The sequence below is a fragment of the Fragaria vesca genome, linkage group LG6, assembly GCF_000184155.1.
Source record: "Fragaria vesca subsp. vesca linkage group LG6, FraVesHawaii_1.0, whole genome shotgun sequence".
Classification (NCBI taxonomy): Eukaryota; Viridiplantae; Streptophyta; class Magnoliopsida; order Rosales; family Rosaceae; genus Fragaria; species Fragaria vesca.
This window is the reverse complement of record NC_020496.1, coordinates 20,656,073-20,670,624: the sequence shown is the minus strand read 5'-3', so window position 1 is coordinate 20,670,624 and position 14,552 is coordinate 20,656,073. Positions and strand designations below refer to the sequence as shown.

Below are 14,552 nucleotides of genomic sequence, written 5' to 3'. Positions count from 1 at the left end.
GATGATAGCGATTGCCCGCTGGTTGTAACCATTTGCAGCAACCAAAAATATCTAATAACTTCATTCTTAGGCAAAACATTCCCAGAATTTTTACATATATGCTTCTCTGTATCCCAATACATTCTTCCTGATATGTTATTCAAAACATTATGATCAAGGTAATGCAAAATGTAGCAAAAATAAGACAACATATTAGGTAAAGAAATTAGTTTCCCCATTCTTAGATCCAGCGGTTGTTACTTCTGGTGTTGTGTGCTCCTCTGAACCACCTATCCCATCCCACTTCAGGTGCTCCTTTACTCCTGCCATTTTATACCATTCATCCTCATCCATCAGTTCAGCCCGGTCATAGAGAATACATAACAAAGAAAATCAACTAGGTGCTTACCATGGAAGCAGGGGATCAGAAACCGATTCGATGCTTGCAACGAGTCTGCTTACACCAGAAGATTGACAAAATCAGACTATTTTAAGCAAGGAATGACACCATGATATCTTGGATTAGACGCAAGAATTTGCTTACTCTTTGCAGACAATGGAGGACTCGCCTACTGTTTCGAGTTCGTTAAGCTCTTCCTGCAACACAACTTTATCATGGTAAATTCCTGGATTCTCTAGGATTTATAGAATGGGAGAAAACAATAATATGGGTAGTGATATAGAGGATTGGACCTGAATAATGTTTATTTGAGTATGGAGAAGGGAAATAGCAGCAGCCATTCTATGCTTGCCTACGAAAGTCGGACATGGCGGCCCTGCTCTAATTCCTGAGCCTGCTGCTGCATCTTCTCTCTTTGCTTCTCCTCCTGCTGATCTTCCTGGAGAAGATGGTGATGAAGATGGTATGTTTTCTTGTTGCTGCTTATCCATGGATAAGATACCAAGCTCTGGTTCAGAGGTATAACCTAGATTTATAATAGATTTAGTGCCAAGAGGGGGGTGGAGAAAGAGAGAAAGAGATAGTGGACCAAGCTTTGTTTTGATGATTAAAACAGTGTGGACATGGAACAAGAAACAGATAAAGAAAGCAACGAGAGTGATGAGTTTAATAATGAGAATAGTCATGGTCTTATGGATAGACAATACATTTTTTCTTTTTCTAATTTCTCAAACAGAGATATCTCTATTGTTGTCTACAGTGGTGGCGACCGCATAAAGTTTTGTAAATGGGGGCAAAAAATAAAAAAATAAAAATTTGAGACGGACGCAAAAAGTTTTGTAAGTGGGGGCAAAATAAATAAAAAACTAGGGCAGACGCAGAAAGTTTTATAAGTGGGAGCAAAAAAAAAACAAGAGCCAAGGCTAAGGAGCCTTCAGACATGACTCAGTGTCCATTTCCACTCTATTAATTTGTAGCTCATGACTTCATGTAGTTAATTTGTACTATTCTGAAAGTTATCGAAGTCTTTTTCATCAATCATATAAAAAATTAATCAAGCACTATAAAATTGTAAGCTTTCCAACTTTGAAAGTTCAATATATGAATTCAAGTTCAACCAGACCCCCCAAAACCAAAAATTCGATAAGAAAAAGATCATCTAAACTGATACCCAAAACCAGAAATCCAGAGAATCATTGATCAGACATGATATCTAGGATATATTACGCTGCGTTTTTTGGATAAAGTAATTTCAATTTCCATAGAAATTTTAAAAACATGGAATTACAGTTCTATGAATTTAAATTCCATTAATCTCATCAAAAAAAAAATTTAAATTCCATTAATCAAGAATTCATTGTTTGGATTCATGATATAGAGTTTTAAAATAACAAGAATTTTTACTCATACTAACCTCAGTTTAGGAAATTGACAAATGATGCCTATTTTGTGAGGAATTAAAATCGGGAATTTAAGCTTTTAAATTCCACGATTATTTTTCGGTGAAAATTGCTAATTCCACAGGATAAAAATCCAAACGAGAAAAACGGTCTTAAGAAATTGAGAATTCCTTATTTTTTTATTAAATTCCCGATAATTCACCCGCAGCTAAACATAATTATGAGTTAATAGATTTTTAAACAATAGATGTATATGTTAAGTTGTGATGAGGAAAAATCAAATGAACATTAACATATATAAGAAGACGATTATCAGAAAAGAAAGTTCACTGGGGGCAGTTACCCCCACCCTCGACCCCCTCTGCCGGCTCTGCGTCCGCCTCTGGTTATCTATTTGCGTATTTGCAGCAAGTCTATTCACAAGACACTATTTATTTTAGAACAAGATGGACCTTTATTGGGGTCAATTTTGAGGGTTAACTACATGAACATCGAAACATAGTGTTATCTCAAACAGTGTTTTCAGGGACTTATCACACTATAGTATTTGGTGTTTTCCAAATGACTGGATGGAGTTCTTCGAACCCTGAGCGGGACTAATTGATTTGGAGGGTATCGTGTATTCTAAATGCAACTTTAAAGCAATTGGAAGAAATTTTTAGGATTGTAAATGTCTGGTGCTGCTTATTATCAATCTCTAATCCGTACTCCCTTTTACTTCAGCATACTTTGAATTTAGATTGTGGGATTTGTTGAGAAATGCGTAACGGAAGAAGAGTAACTAGAGAAAAGAGATTGAAAAGGAAATTAATTAAACTGGGTTGTTCAAGCAAGAATTTTCAATGCGAAACTGTGCATTTGGGCAAAACCCAGTAACAAACTTGATCTGATGATTGAAATGAAGAGATTACAGACACTGATATGACGTGTATATATTTGTGCATTAGGGTCTTTTTCAGTTTCTTTTCTTTTTTCCGATCAACGAGCTGATGATCTGTACTACCAAAAGTTACAACTCATTTGCCAAGTTTCAAAATAGGCAACTTTTGAAAATATGAATCCCGGCTCATTAATATCCGTTTACACAATGTAAACAAAAATTAGAGTACGTTGTAGAAAGATGTGATAGGCTGAAAGGGGAGTGATGTTATAGTGGCAAAAGGCAGAAACTTTGTACATGATGCATGGTTGGTAGTTATGTATGCATGAAGGCGTTGTTGGTAGGAAACTCTCTTGGCGTGTTTGCCTCTTCATCTCTCCTAAATTCATGACAGATTCTAAGGTAGAGGCTTCACCCAAATAACCATGGTGGCTGATGTATGCTCGTTGTGAAAGTGACCTACCCTCTTTACCCCAAAGGGTGTTTGATTTGGTACTATATTGTAACCTGAGTTTCAGTAAATGTACTGCTGAACTAATTTCATTGATAAGTCTTTTTACTTTATTCTGTATATTGTAGTTAAAACTCTAACTCAAAAGTTATTCATTATATTATGAACCTTGCATTTAATGATCGAAATTCAGAAACACCAAATTTCGATTACAGTAGCTTTATTCTTTGATCACCAAATTTATCCATTAAGAGTTATATATTATGAGGAAATATATGAATGAAACACGTAATACAATATTTGGTGCTAATTTATTTACTTTTCCATAAAAATGAATAACATGTCTCAAATCCTAACGCACGAAGTTTGTTCTCTGTAACCTCAAACACAACCAAACACCGAACTGGCCGAGAGGACTCAACGATGGTTTTAGGGTTTACAATCCGTATGTAATCCCTAGAGTTACAGAAATTCTTGTATACATGACGGGCAAGTAAAGACATTATTTAGCTTAAATTTATAAAAGAAAACTAAAATGGCTAACATATTCCTAGTTGGCTAAACTAGGCCCTTCCCAAAAGAGAAAACAGGCCTAAAATGGGATTTTAAAACAAAACCCAATGAATTTATTTATGGGATTTATTTATTTAGTTATTATCAGCAAAAAGTATTTCTGAAGTCAAAAGAAATGGAACCCAAATCCTTTGCCTCCGCAACAGTGCAATTCGATATAGTAGCAACTTGAAAGGTTTAGGGTTTTAGAATGCCATAGATTTAGGAAAAGAAACAAACAAAATGGCAACTGCTTCGCTATCAACTCCGGCTTCAAGAATCTTCTCATTCTCTTCCTTATCAATCCGCCTCCGAACCCTCACAACCGCCGCACGCGCCACCACCACCACCACTAGTAGTAAGAAGAAGCAGCAGCAGAAGCACAAGGAGCACAAGCAGAGAGTTGCCGTCAAAGAAAAGCGAAGAACTCGCTCCGATCGAGAGTTCGAATTGGAGACCATCAAGCGTTATGGCGACACCTCTTTCCACATACCTGTCCTCCTCGGCGAAGTCCTCGACGTTTTTCCCGCCTCCAAACCCCTCCGCCGTTTCGTCGACTGCACCCTCGGAGCCGCCGGCCACTCCTCCGCCGTCAGTAACTGCCTATTTTTATTGTTCTTACATATTTTGGGTATTATCATGTTTTGATTATTGATTCCGGGTTGTTGGTTATCAACAGATAATTGAAGGGCATCCCGAAATGGAAGTGTATGTGGGGCTTGATGTTGATCCTGTGGCGCTTGAAAAGGCTCGGGGTCGGATCAATGGTGTGTTGGACGCCCCTTTGAAAGCTTATACATTCTTGGAGAATTTCAGATGCATCAAGTCTTTGCTTGCTGACGTGGATGAGACGCTTCTCGACGCTGGGATTGATGGCATCTTGATGGATTTGGGGATGTCATCGATGCAGGTGAATGATCCTCAGAGAGGGTTCAGTGTGCTTGCTGATGGGCCTCTCGATATGCGCATGGATCCTCAGGTAAAGAGTTGGAACACTTGGCTTTTCTTGTGTCGAATGCGTTGTTAATAATGTGTATGGTTGATTGAATGAGTATGAAACTATGAGTAGGGCTGCAGCTGAGCCATATGACAGAGCAGCCTGGTTGTCCTGATTGCTGATCATGTTAACATAGATGTGCCTGCTGATTGGATTTGCCATAAGTTGGATGAAGACTTAACAAGACAAAGTGAAAATGGAATGTTCGTTGTACTATTCCCTTTTAATGTCGGTTTGAAAAAAAAATTGATGAACCCGATTTCTATTCCTCTTATAATATGTGCCCAAATTGCCTGATTTCTGGAACTATTCATGAAGTATTTTCTTCATTGTAGTATAGTCTTGCTGAAACTTGTATTTTCCTTTTAATGATCTTTCTATCAGCCAACAGTGTTATGGAACACTCAAGTTCTGTATTATAGTATCTAGGATGAATGCAAGTTGTGGTCAAAGTGATATGTATGATGCCTATATTTCATTGGCTGCGTTAGGATTTTGAATGTTTGTCTCATTTAATTGATTGAATAGGGCTATGACAGGCAAGTCTGAAAGCAGAAGACATTTTAAACTCTTGGCCAGAAACTGAGGTAGGGCGCATCCTGCGAGAGTATGGGGAAGAAAGCAACTGGTACTCTCTTCAGAATAAAATAGTTAAAGCACGATTACAAGGTGGACTGCATTCCACTGGTGAACTAGTAGATCTTATAAAATCTGCAACCCCTCTAAGTCGAGGTTGGTATCCTTCTCATCCCTATGTGCAATTTTACTATGTTGTCACTCTCACATTCTATACAACTATAGTACTGCAGCTTGCTGATCTCAAAAATGTGCCCCTTTACACTTGACCCTTGTCATATATTGTGTACATTGGACTGGATAGATATCATATTCATGGAATACTATATTATATTATTCTCTTTGAAAAGAGTTTTAAAATTGTTCAAGTAAACTAAAACTAAACTTTATTGTAACAGAAGGGAGGCAAGGTTGGATTAAGACAGCAACAAGGGTGTTTCAAGCTCTGAGGATAGCAGTTAATGATGAGTTGAAGACTCTGGAGGATTCTCTATATTCATGTTTCGATTGCCTTGCACCTGGTGGTAGGCTGGCAGTCATCTCTTTCCACAGTTTAGAGGACAGAATTGTGAAGCAAACATTTCTTGACATCATCAACATCGAAAGCAGAGATGGGGATGCTGATATGATTGAAGAAGAAGCACAGAAGAAAGATTTGAGAAAGATCAGAATAGACATTGATGAAGATGAATCGTGGATCAAACAAATGATACAAGGGTTCAGAGGAACAATTCTCACTAAGAGACCAATTACGCCATCTGAACAGGAAGAGAAACTGAACACCCGGTCTAGGAGTGCGAAGCTTAGGGTGATTCAGAAGGTTTGATCCAATGTGAAAGCCAACATAGTTCTGAATTCCGGGTATTACATCCCCTTTCTACAACAATATTTCTCTATCATTTACCCCATTATTTATTCAGCTAATAAAAAGTAATTCTCATACTTCTTCACCGGCCACCTTCAAGCTTAAGAACAACTCTATGCCAATCAGGATTTCGATTCTTGAAATATGTAGATATACAAATTTTTGGTAAACAATAAAATTTAGCAAGCAAATTGGTTCAAGTTCTACTCTAGTCTAGAGTCTCTTGGGAACCGGGGTAGGCAACCATGGGAGAGAAAACGAGTAGTAGAATCTCCTCTCGATTCCCTTCACTGGACTCTCTGAAGTTTTCTCTAACTTTCCTCCATTTAGGTTGCATGTCACTATTTCAAAGCCTTTTCTAAAATATAGGACATCTTCATTGTTTGGGTGGAAAGCTAGCACTCTAATATTTGGATAGCAGACCTCAATATCTTTGGAAGCTATAGTAACACGGTCTGCTAACCATCTGCCGTTGACAACCTGTTTCAACTCCCAAACCTGAAATGCCTGCTTAACCTCACCTTGATCTCCAGAGAATTTTTCATGCATGCACAAATGCAGACGTCCTCCGCTCACTCCTAGCGACCCTATCCCATTTACACTTTCAAAATCACTTTCCAACTCCTCAGGCGGCGCAATAAAACGGTACTTAGCTGTGTTGGAACTGGACACATCCAACTCAAGTGTTCGGCCATTTTTGCACCACCAGTACAACATTCCTTTGTAAGCTACAGAAGACATTGTTGTCCAATCGTCAGAAGCAAGTGAAAATGACGAAGAGGTGCTGCTGATTATCCTTATGCGGGCATATGTACCTACAAATATCTCTCTCCATTGACGGGTCTCAGAAGAGAAGATCTCAAAATGGAAGTACGGATATGATGGATTCGGAACTACTCGTACAACCTTCCACTTATAATCAGCATTACGGATTACAGAACTGCTACTAGTCATCCTTTGTTCTTTTTCTCCATTATGATCATCGTCATTCGAGTACGTTAAATATGGATCACAGACAAAGCCTACAAGCACGTTGCGGTAGACGCGAGGGGTGGAAGGGAGAGCAACCCATTGTTTGGTGTATGGATTGCAGAGGTAGTAATGCCGTTGATAATTCATGGTTGCGCAGCATAAAACCAAGTCATTATACGTGCCTACAACAACTGGTGGTACAACAGAACCTGGTTTGAGCATACCCTTCAGGATGTGCCCTTTTGCTAGCTTTTTTATGCCTCTGGCTTGGTGATAACATGGGAGGAAATTAAGACTGAAATTTCTCGCTCTTGTTTTGAAGGCCGGATGATCCGACGTTATGATCAAAGATATTGCTGGGGGGACTATATCGAATACAACCAGAGTTGTTAAAAGATCAGGTTTTTGCAATTGACGTTGACCGCATAGATAGCGGTCAACAAACTGAGGAGTAGATATGAGACTGTACCAAGGCTTGGACACAAGCTTGCATAGGAATATGAGTCTGCTGGGAATCCGACACAGAATATCAACCAATAAAACCTCCGGGAGATCATCAATCTTAGTCCTGGTGAGTGGTGACGATGATTTCAATCTTTTTGACATACTTCTATCAGTTCTATGACTTTTATCGATCATCAATACAGATTGAGTGTGTGTCTATATATATGCTATTTTGTTTCCCAGTGAGATATGGCTTCCTTATCGGACTAGGAAAACGTCTACTATCTCATATTTCGATACGTACCGACGATAGTTTTCTTAGATTAAAGATGTATGTACAATTTAGTAAAGGATATCTAGTCTCCTTTTTTCTTTTTGGATGAGTCTTAATTGGTTAAGGATTCATGAATTAGCTGGTATCAGTTTTACATATTGGGATTCCTGTTGTAATTCCTTGATTACAAGAGGATTCTTAGGTTTAATGATCCCCATAAAGGATGCTGGTCCATACTTTCTCTAGCTACAACAAAACATTCAGCCATGTCATGTAGATGGTGTTGAAAGCTAGAGCTGAGGAGAAAACCAATATCACAGACTGATCGCAGACTTGACGAACCAACTCACAGTCATGTATCTTGATTAAGTAGAATCTATGTCATATAGTTGTTGTGTTACTTGTTTAATAAGATGTTTAGCTTGTAATCATGTATGTGCACATATGTGAATATGATTTTGTAGATTGCTCATTCAATTTAATTTAACATGTACGTGGTATTGGAGGTTTAAGTTTTCGCATGCAAAATCCTTCATTCTTAATTGTAACGCCCCGATTTGCACCTCATCAAATCGAGCACATTACAGTGCCGCGTATTCATAAAACCTAAGCTAAGATCCATCACTCAGGTTCTAAGACCCGCAAGGCAAAGAAAAATTAAAATTTTCAAAACATTTGCAGAAGCGTTTATTTTAAAATGAGGTGAAACAATATAAACGTTTAGATATCTTTCAAATCAAACAAGCCCTCTCTGGATAAAAATCAATATCAGTCCGGTTCATGCTCAACAATCGAAAACTTGCAAGAGGACTAGTTTATCGAATAAACACATACTCGATCAAAGGGTTAAACAAGAACATGATAACTAAGGAAACTTGTCATACGGATTTAATGCTGACAATATCATAAAGTATAGAATTTCTAAGCCACACCCAATGCCGTCTAGCTGTCCCGTCTCCGTACACAATACCTGCATTCATAAACTGTTGTAGAGGTGAGCTTTCGTCCTCGCTGCTCAATAAATTTTACCTCAACTAGGTGTGAAAACAATTTAAAACATTTGCCATGGCTAGTAGTGAAAATAATGCGTAACAGTTTAAAATAATCATTTCTTGTAAAAATGCAAGTAGGGCCCAAAGTAGATATACAAACCTGATGACCGATCTATCTCAAGCCAACTACAACCTTACCACGATTATTATCGTACACACTGGCAAGGTGTAGCGAGAGTGTCCATTTACGCTATACCGCCTAGGGGTAACGCCACACCTCAAAGGATGTTAGACGTCCTCCAGTCCGTACAGCCCCTCCGGAGGTTTAGGGGATCGAAACCCAAGGAAGTCGCTATGCCCCGCTCACTCTCAAGTCATCAAACAATAATTCACAAGAATTCGAAAATATATCTTTCATGCATAAATCACTCTACTTTAATATCATCTGCATAAAACACTAACTGAGACAAGTCCAGAATCCTCTACCTGGAATATCGCCGACTTGATATCCATTTGTTTTCTTAGGCCAACACCACCATTGATCACATTCCGGGTATAAACATGAACCGGACAGAATTCAGTCCGTCCATTTGTTTTTTGAGTTTGAGAGCCTTAACGATTACCAAATTGGCTGAAATTTTGCAAAGATGATCTACACAATATTATCTAGATACTAGACAGTGGAGATGAGGAAATTCGATTGAAAAAGTGGTGAAAAAAATGAAAATCCACGTCCGCAGCTAAGAAAATCATATATATATATATATATATATATATATATATATATATATCTAGGCTAGTGTTATTAACACAGCTCATCTATAATGAGAACCAATCATAAAACAAACTCAAGTGGTAAGTTTGTAAATAAAATTAAAATATGTAGATTAGAAAATAGATAGGATGTGTTAATAACACAAAATAGTGTGTTAATAACACTAACATATATCGCCTTAAAAAAAATAAAAAAATAAAAAAAACAAAAAAAAACACTAGCCTATATCGCGTATATCTAAGTATTTACTAAACATAACAAAGGTATAACTTTTGAAAAATTCTAGGGTGAGTTGATGCATAGCATGCATCAACTCTTTTGAATATTTTTGACTGTTGGATATAATAAAACTTTAAATATATCTAACGACTTACATTATTCAATATTGATAACTTGTTTACCAGGTAGCATGTAATTTTAAATCTTATATATGAAAAATATAATCAAAAATAAAAACAGAATTTTGAAAACCCTAGCTTATTAGAAACAGATCGATTAAGAAGTCTGTTCCGTTTCGTTCCTCTACCGATTTGCTAAGATAAAACCTAAAGTAAAGGAAGAGAAAAGGAGAGGAAGGAGAAAGAGGTTGGTCTTCTAGTGAGTAGGTAAGTTTCTCTTCTTTCCCGACCAGGATTTTACAACCTCCTCGTTTCTATTTGTTTCGTCTTAGTTTAGTTTTCATCGGTTTAGGGTTTTGATTTTTGTACATTTTTGTTCTATTGGCAAAGATTTGAAGGAGACTATAATCAGATATGATTATATATCAATTTCTTGTATCAAAACGACGTATGCCAGCCAGTACTCTTATCTGTAATTGGATCCGTCTCTCATCCTTTGGGTACGGACTACGGAGTATAAGGTAAGAACTTCATATGCTCTTATACATGTTTTGGTGGGTTCTGTTGTTCTTTTGTTTAGATGTTGACAGGGAAAATATTAGTTAATGTCGTCTTAGATTCAGTTTGAAGATTATTGACTCAAAGCAATTGACTAGGGAGTTGTTTCCTTGTAAAACTCAAGGCAATTGCTTGACAATTCTCTAGCTAGATCTATCTTCATACCTGTTAACTACGAAAGCCATTTGAGTGGTTTTATTTACTTGTGTAGCTTGTTATGCAAATCTGTGTTTGGTCAGTTCTGCAAAAATGTACTGGAATGGACAAATGGAGGTATGCACTAAAATTAACAAGGACATAAGTAAACAAGCTCTACGTTTTTTTTATTTACTTGTGTAGCCAGTCATTACCCTGTTGTTTCATTTGTTAGTGTTAATGTCATTTCAGCATGAAGTACTGTCCATAGAAATTGTATATATGGTACCTCATAACACTTGTGGAGTAAATGAGTCACTCACTTCATAACACTTTATTGTTCTCAAATACATATGTGGATTGTGTGGGTGCAGCTATCTCAAATACATATGTGGATTATGTGGGTGTAAATATTAATAATTAGACCTAAATTATATAAAGTCGTTAATCTTGTAAAATAGTTCTTTTTTATGTAATTATAGTCATTTTTTAAGTAAATTACATCATTTATGATATATTTACTACAAATACCACATTTAACATATTTAGTGGTGATTACAGTGGTAAACCAAGTAATTACAACATTTACGACCCTCATTACAAGTTTTTGAACAATTCACGTTTAACATAATTAAATAGTCCTTAAAATTGTAATTTTTTTACACATGACACAATATTACTGGATGACTTATTTACCTATACAACAAGTTGTTCATTTTTATATAATATTTTAAAATAGTTGATGCATACTACGCATCAACTCACCCTAGCCTTCCCCAAAATGTTATTTATTTTATAAAAACCTTTCATAATACATCACAACACTAAACTATATATATCGCAATGGGAAAAAAAAACTATATATATGATGACAATAAAGAGTTATGTCCACATAAAGTATATATCGCAAAGTTATTTATAAACATTTTCACACCACACCACAACATTAAACTATATGTAATATGATAAAGAAGAGTTATGTCTATATAAACTATATATCAACAAATTTATTTACAAGCTACTTTTAAAATGGGTGCAAGGTCGTACCAAATCCTCTTCTTCTTCACTATATAAAATGAAGAAATGGGACGCTCAAATGAAGAATCCAAACGTGAGTGATTTTTTAAGCTAGGTTCCCTATTCGTCGTGCCGCTGAGCCGCGTGTCGACAGAGTTCTCCTTACCATTGGCCTATGTGATAAGCTCGCTATATATGGCGTGGCGTTATCGACCATTATGGTCATACTAGCAAAACCAACTGTTTAATCCAACACAAATTATATATAGATAGCTGAGTATGCAGCAACGCAGGAGAGACACAAAGCACCGTGCTTAGATAACTATTTAGAGTTTTTTTGATTTTTGAAGCCTAGATGGCTATATTTTTTTGTATTTTCTCATGGTGAATAGTTAGGGTATATTTTTGGTATTTTCTCGACAGTCCCCCTACCATGGGCCCAGGTGATATACTCTCCATACTTGGCGCGGGGATATCGACCATTATGGTCCTATAGTCAAAACCAACTAATAGTTGGTTTGATTCAGCACAAAGCCTGGATAGCTGCGTATGCAACGGAGTAGGAGAAACACGGATGTGTCCTTGCTTACCTATAGTTTTTCTTATTTATCATGCCTGGACGACTATCTTTTTTTGTACTTTCTTGTGGTTACTGGTTAAGGTATTAGTATGACATGGGTTCAAGTGGGCGGTGCCTCCCTACATGGGCACCATGCGTCCGGGTTATAGGTGGTCTATGTACCAGGCTATTCCTTGGCAGTTCCTGAAGATGGTGATGTGGATGGACTTGGGGTTGATGGTTGTGACATCTGTAGCGGTGTTTCTGATCTGGTGCTTGTGTGGATGTCGTCGGACGCCTAGCACCATTCATGTGTGACATATAGATTTATAGTTATTGTAATATATAAAGAAACTTGAATGAGTGAAAAAAGGATTTGACCCTTGTAAAAGATTTTATTATGAAATCTTAATTATTGATTGTACTTTGTTTTTAAAGTCTTTCTATTTGACCCGTAAGAGTACGAGTAATTCAAATATTTGTGTTCATAACTCAAATACGATACGAGTACAAGTATGTGTATATTAGACCAACGTACCTAATTCAATTCAATACCATAAACCCTAAGAGTATGTTTATATTTGAATGATCATCATGGGTGGGTGGGTTCTTGACTTTATTGAACCGTAGGAGGGCTCATTTGGAAGAAAAGGAGAAAGTAGTAGAAGGTGATTGAAGAGCTACATTACAACTTTGCATATTTGTTAGAACATCTCTAACAACTTCTTCATTTTCTCTATTTTCTCTATTTTGAAGAATATTAGATTTGTTTTCAGTCCAACAACTTTCCAATCTCATTCTCTAAATTAGGGATGAAGACGAAAGAGAATGAGTCTTCCCCAAATTTTTAGCAAATGCTTAAGAGAATGCTTAATTCCCCAAATTAAAATCATCATAAATTCTTCAAGTGCTCCAACAAAAATATAGAATATTTTATTAAATATCTTATTGTTATAACAAAATGTATAGTAGAATATATTTTTGTTAAAATTAATCAAGATATATAATATTTTATTGTTGTAATAAATACGAAAATCTCTAAAATGGGCAAAAAGTTGGATTTGAAGCTTCTTCTCTTTTTTTTTTTGAAGATTTTGACATTTTCTTTCCCACTTTAAAGAAACTTTAAGAAAGCTGTTAGAGAACAATTATTTTGGGTTCATTTCGAAAGTTACAGCCTACTCTTCAACTCTTGGTTTGAACTCAAACTTTTCGCACCCACCGAACCAGCGAGCCTTCTCTCAAATGTGCCATATTAACTACGACCAAGTGGGTCAATGAAACTATTGTACATCGACTGTTAATAACTACATATTATCAAGCTTTGCGAAGTTAAGCAATTTTATTTAATTAATCACATTATTTGTTTATCCGCAATTGTTGCCATCAAGTTGTACACAATATCTCGTTCTTTTTTCATGAACAATATACGATATTTGTTATGATATATATATATATATATATAGTTCTTACCCATGTCAAAGAGAAGCTTCGTTTTGAAATTAAAGTGTGAAGTTTCTTATTTGACTCACTTTTCGGTCATATTTTCACATCTACACCGTTCAGTTTGTATAACATAATGCATAGATCATTTTTGCAAAGTTTCATCAAATTTGAAGATCGTTTGGGTTTTCGTAATCGTTATTTACATAAACAGCTCTGGTTAGATAGATTTATAGTTCGTTCATTGATTTAATCTAATTCGGTACCCAAACGATCATCAATTTAGATGAAATTTTGCTTGAATGATCTATACATTAGTATCAATAAACTCAACAATTGAGATGTGGAAATATGACCGAAAAGTAAGTCAAAAATAGCAGGGAACAAGCGAAGCTTTGTTCTGGATAAGAACTGTATACATATATTTATATATATATATATTTATATATTCATCCAAAAACTTTATTGAACCGAAAAGTTTAGTTGTTGAACTTAAAAAACAACAAACGTCGCACGCACCGTCACCTCCACCGCCACTAGCAAGAAAAAGTAGTAGTAGAAGCACAAGGAGCACAAGCAGAGAGTAGGCGTCAAAGAAAAGCAAAGAACTCACTCCGATCGAGACCATCAAGCGTTATTACAACTTTTTATACCACATCATATCACGGATGCAAATTTGCTTCCCACCCTCATCCCTACCCACCTAGTTGAATGTCACATGTCATATCTTTTAATTACTCTAACCATGGTTAACAACATTTATATATAACAATATATTATATTATCTTTTACTTTAAATCACTCTTTTTTCTTTTTCTTTTTCTAAACAAAATAACAAAGCCTAACAAATTTAAGACTCCTCAAGATCGATCAACAAAGATATATAACGTCTGAGTGTTTTTTTGAAAGAATAATTACCAAGTCGACATATTTGAAATACCCACT

The 14,552-nt window shown here is 36.2% G+C and overlaps 3 protein-coding genes across 3 annotated transcripts; 1 reads left to right on the top strand and 2 right to left on the bottom strand.

Annotated features, from left to right (window-relative positions):
* Positions 1 to 3: 3 nt before the first annotated feature.
* On the bottom strand, positions 4 to 978 carry LOC101294383 (guanine nucleotide-binding protein subunit gamma 1-like). Its single transcript, XM_004303395.1, has 4 exons — positions 673 to 978; positions 524 to 576; positions 389 to 433; positions 4 to 302 (listed from the first exon to the last, which is right to left on the bottom strand). The coding sequence occupies exons 1-4, from the start codon at positions 868 to 870 to the stop codon at positions 221 to 223; spliced, it is 378 nt and encodes a 125-aa protein (XP_004303443.1). The 5' UTR covers positions 871 to 978; the 3' UTR covers positions 4 to 220.
* Positions 979 to 3,785: 2,807 nt separating this feature from the next.
* LOC101294093 (ribosomal RNA small subunit methyltransferase H-like) lies at positions 3,786 to 6,178 on the top strand. Its single transcript, XM_004303394.1, has 4 exons — positions 3,786 to 4,253; positions 4,342 to 4,641; positions 5,199 to 5,391; positions 5,634 to 6,178. The coding sequence occupies exons 1-4, from the start codon at positions 3,906 to 3,908 to the stop codon at positions 6,059 to 6,061; spliced, it is 1,269 nt and encodes a 422-aa protein (XP_004303442.1). The 5' UTR covers positions 3,786 to 3,905; the 3' UTR covers positions 6,062 to 6,178.
* Positions 6,179 to 6,313: 135 nt separating this feature from the next.
* On the bottom strand, positions 6,314 to 7,678 carry LOC101307423. Its single transcript, XM_004305552.1, has one exon. The coding sequence runs from the start codon at positions 7,676 to 7,678 to the stop codon at positions 6,314 to 6,316; it is 1,365 nt and encodes a 454-aa protein (XP_004305600.1).
* Positions 7,679 to 14,552: the final 6,874 nt, after the last annotated feature.

Excerpts from the sequence above, each read along its gene's own strand:
- LOC101294093 (XM_004303394.1), top strand. The coding sequence starts at position 3,906 with ATGGCAACTGCTTCGCTATCAACTCCGGCTTCAAGAATCTTCTCATTC. Across the intron at positions 4,254-4,341 it reads CCGCCGGCCACTCCTCCGCC|ATAATTGAAGGGCATCCCGA; the intron begins GTCAGTAACTGC and ends GGTTATCAACAG. Across the intron at positions 5,392-5,633 it reads TGCAACCCCTCTAAGTCGAG|AAGGGAGGCAAGGTTGGATT; the intron begins GTTGGTATCCTT and ends TTATTGTAACAG.
- LOC101294383 (XM_004303395.1), bottom strand. The coding sequence starts at position 870 with ATGGATAAGCAGCAACAAGAAAACATACCATCTTCATCACCATCTTCT. Across the intron at positions 577-672 it reads CTCAAATAAACATTATTCAG|GAAGAGCTTAACGAACTCGA; the intron begins GTCCAATCCTCT and ends GTTGTGTTGCAG. Across the intron at positions 434-523 it reads TCCTCCATTGTCTGCAAAGA|ACTCGTTGCAAGCATCGAAT; the intron begins GTAAGCAAATTC and ends TGGTGTAAGCAG.
- LOC101307423 (XM_004305552.1), bottom strand. The coding sequence starts at position 7,678 with ATGTCAAAAAGATTGAAATCATCGTCACCACTCACCAGGACTAAGATT.